The following is a 1,751-nucleotide window of genomic DNA, read 5'->3' as shown; positions in this document are numbered from 1 at the left end:
CGCAGGCCAGACGACCACGACGGTGAGGCGGAGCCCCCCTTAAGGGCGAGACGAGGGAGGGAGCAGGACGTTGCGGAGATCAGCAGGAGGATGTACGAAAAGATTAGGAGCAGCAGGGACCCGAGGGACAATGTGGAAGACGGCTAGTGCTAGTCCCCCACCGGGAGGACCACCCCTGCTAGTCGCCGACCACACCCACAAAGAACCCTGCACAAAGATCGCACGGGCGGGGACCTGTTCCTTTTTACCCATCTCACAGTACTCAGTAGGGAGGTGTCCGTTTTTATTTCCACTGCGCCGCGCCCGGGCGCGCCGCGACCGTCGGCCCGCGGACTCGGTTCTTCGCGGCCTGCGCCGGAGAGTCTCCTGCTCTCCTATGCGCTATGCCACGTGGCTGTGTGTGTGTTTGGGCTTCTATGTTTGCGATTTGGATGTTCTAGATTCTACTGCACTTTGTTTATATTTATTTATTTCAACCTGCCCCTGCTATGTGCCATGCCTGGTGCCGGCGGCCGCTTCCCGCGCCGCCGCCTCCTCCGCAGTCTCCGCCGTCTCCTCCGCCTCGGCGTCGCGCTCTCTCTCCAACTCGCGAATGATCTCTCGGAAGACCCGGTTGTGCATCGCGCCGCCCGGCGGCTGCTGACCGGCGTATGATCGCTCGGCGATGTTTCGCTCGCGGACGTAGTCGATAGCCTCGTTAGCCGACATACTCCTGTGCAAGACGGCAAAAGCGCAGCAGATCGCGCAGGAGCGGTTCTGGCCCCACGCGCAGTGGACGAGGACGGACTTGCCCGCGGCCACAGCAGCCGCTACGCACTCGGCGCCCTCGAGGATGCACCGCTTCGCAAAGGCGACGCCCGCCGCAGTCTCGCTGCCCTGGCCGTCGGCAAACATGATAGCGTGAGTCGTCAGCTCGGGCTGCCTCGCGCCCGTCCTGCAACTTCGCGGCGGAACGGTCGAGACCACGACGTCGAAGCTGCCGACCGACGGCGCGATCTCGTTGCCGACCCAGAGGAGCGGCGAGATGCGCGGGAGGTGCGAGACGCCGGGCGAGTCGGCGCAGCCGGGTCCGATGTTCGCGTCCCACATCGGGCACAGTGAGCTCGTCCACCGTCTCGCCACAGGGAGAGATGGGCGAAAAAGACATCCGCGCGCGCTCATCTCTCATGAATCATCTATTTATTTATTTATTACGATTCACGGCATGGAGGGTGCGCCACGAACGGGAGGAAGCCGGGGAAGAAGACTCCGAGGAGGACGAAACACCGACCGGTGGTAATCCCGTCGTCAGCTGTAACGATGCACCCGAAGGGGACCCCAGCGCCAACACCGACCGTGGAGGTACAAGTGTTCGAAGAGAGAGAGAGTCGACCTGAGCAACGATATGACTTGGCGGCAAATGATCGCAGTGGGAATTCCGCAGTGGGCGTCAGAAGAGTCGTCCTTGCGCGAGGAGAGCTCGATAAACTCGAGGGGCCAAAATATGCCGCGAGGAGAGCAGAGTTGCGCCGAAAGGCGGGAGAAGCCGCGAGAGCAAGGGATCGGCAGGCGGCGGCGGCTCGCAGGATGAGGCAGACGAGAGCGACGCGACAGAGGAGGAAGCGACAGGAGGGAGAACGACGAGAGTGGGACGACCGCGAGGTGGCATGAAGGTTGCAGCGAGAATCGGCGAGAGACTGCGAAGAGAGATAGGAAGAGGCGGACGCCCAAGCAAGGGTGGGCGACGGCTATGAGCACCACACCCCTCTCCT

The 1,751-nt window shown here is 62.8% G+C and overlaps 1 protein-coding gene across 1 annotated transcript; it reads right to left on the bottom strand.

The window, feature by feature from the left end:
* Positions 1 to 486: 486 nt before the first annotated feature.
* EMIHUDRAFT_256084 (hypothetical protein) lies at positions 487 to 1,089 on the bottom strand (the record flags this gene model as incomplete). Its single annotated transcript, XM_005769284.1, has 1 exon — positions 487 to 1,089. The coding sequence occupies one exon, from the start codon at positions 1,087 to 1,089 to the stop codon at positions 487 to 489; it is 603 nt and encodes a 200-aa protein (XP_005769341.1).
* Positions 1,090 to 1,751: the final 662 nt, after the last annotated feature.

Source organism: Emiliania huxleyi (genome assembly GCF_000372725.1).
Source record: "Emiliania huxleyi CCMP1516 unplaced genomic scaffold EMIHUscaffold_4295, whole genome shotgun sequence".
Lineage (NCBI taxonomy): Eukaryota > Haptophyta > Isochrysidales > Noelaerhabdaceae > Emiliania > Emiliania huxleyi.
Note: the sequence above shows the minus strand (reverse complement) of the source record. Positions and strands in the feature narration are given on the sequence as shown.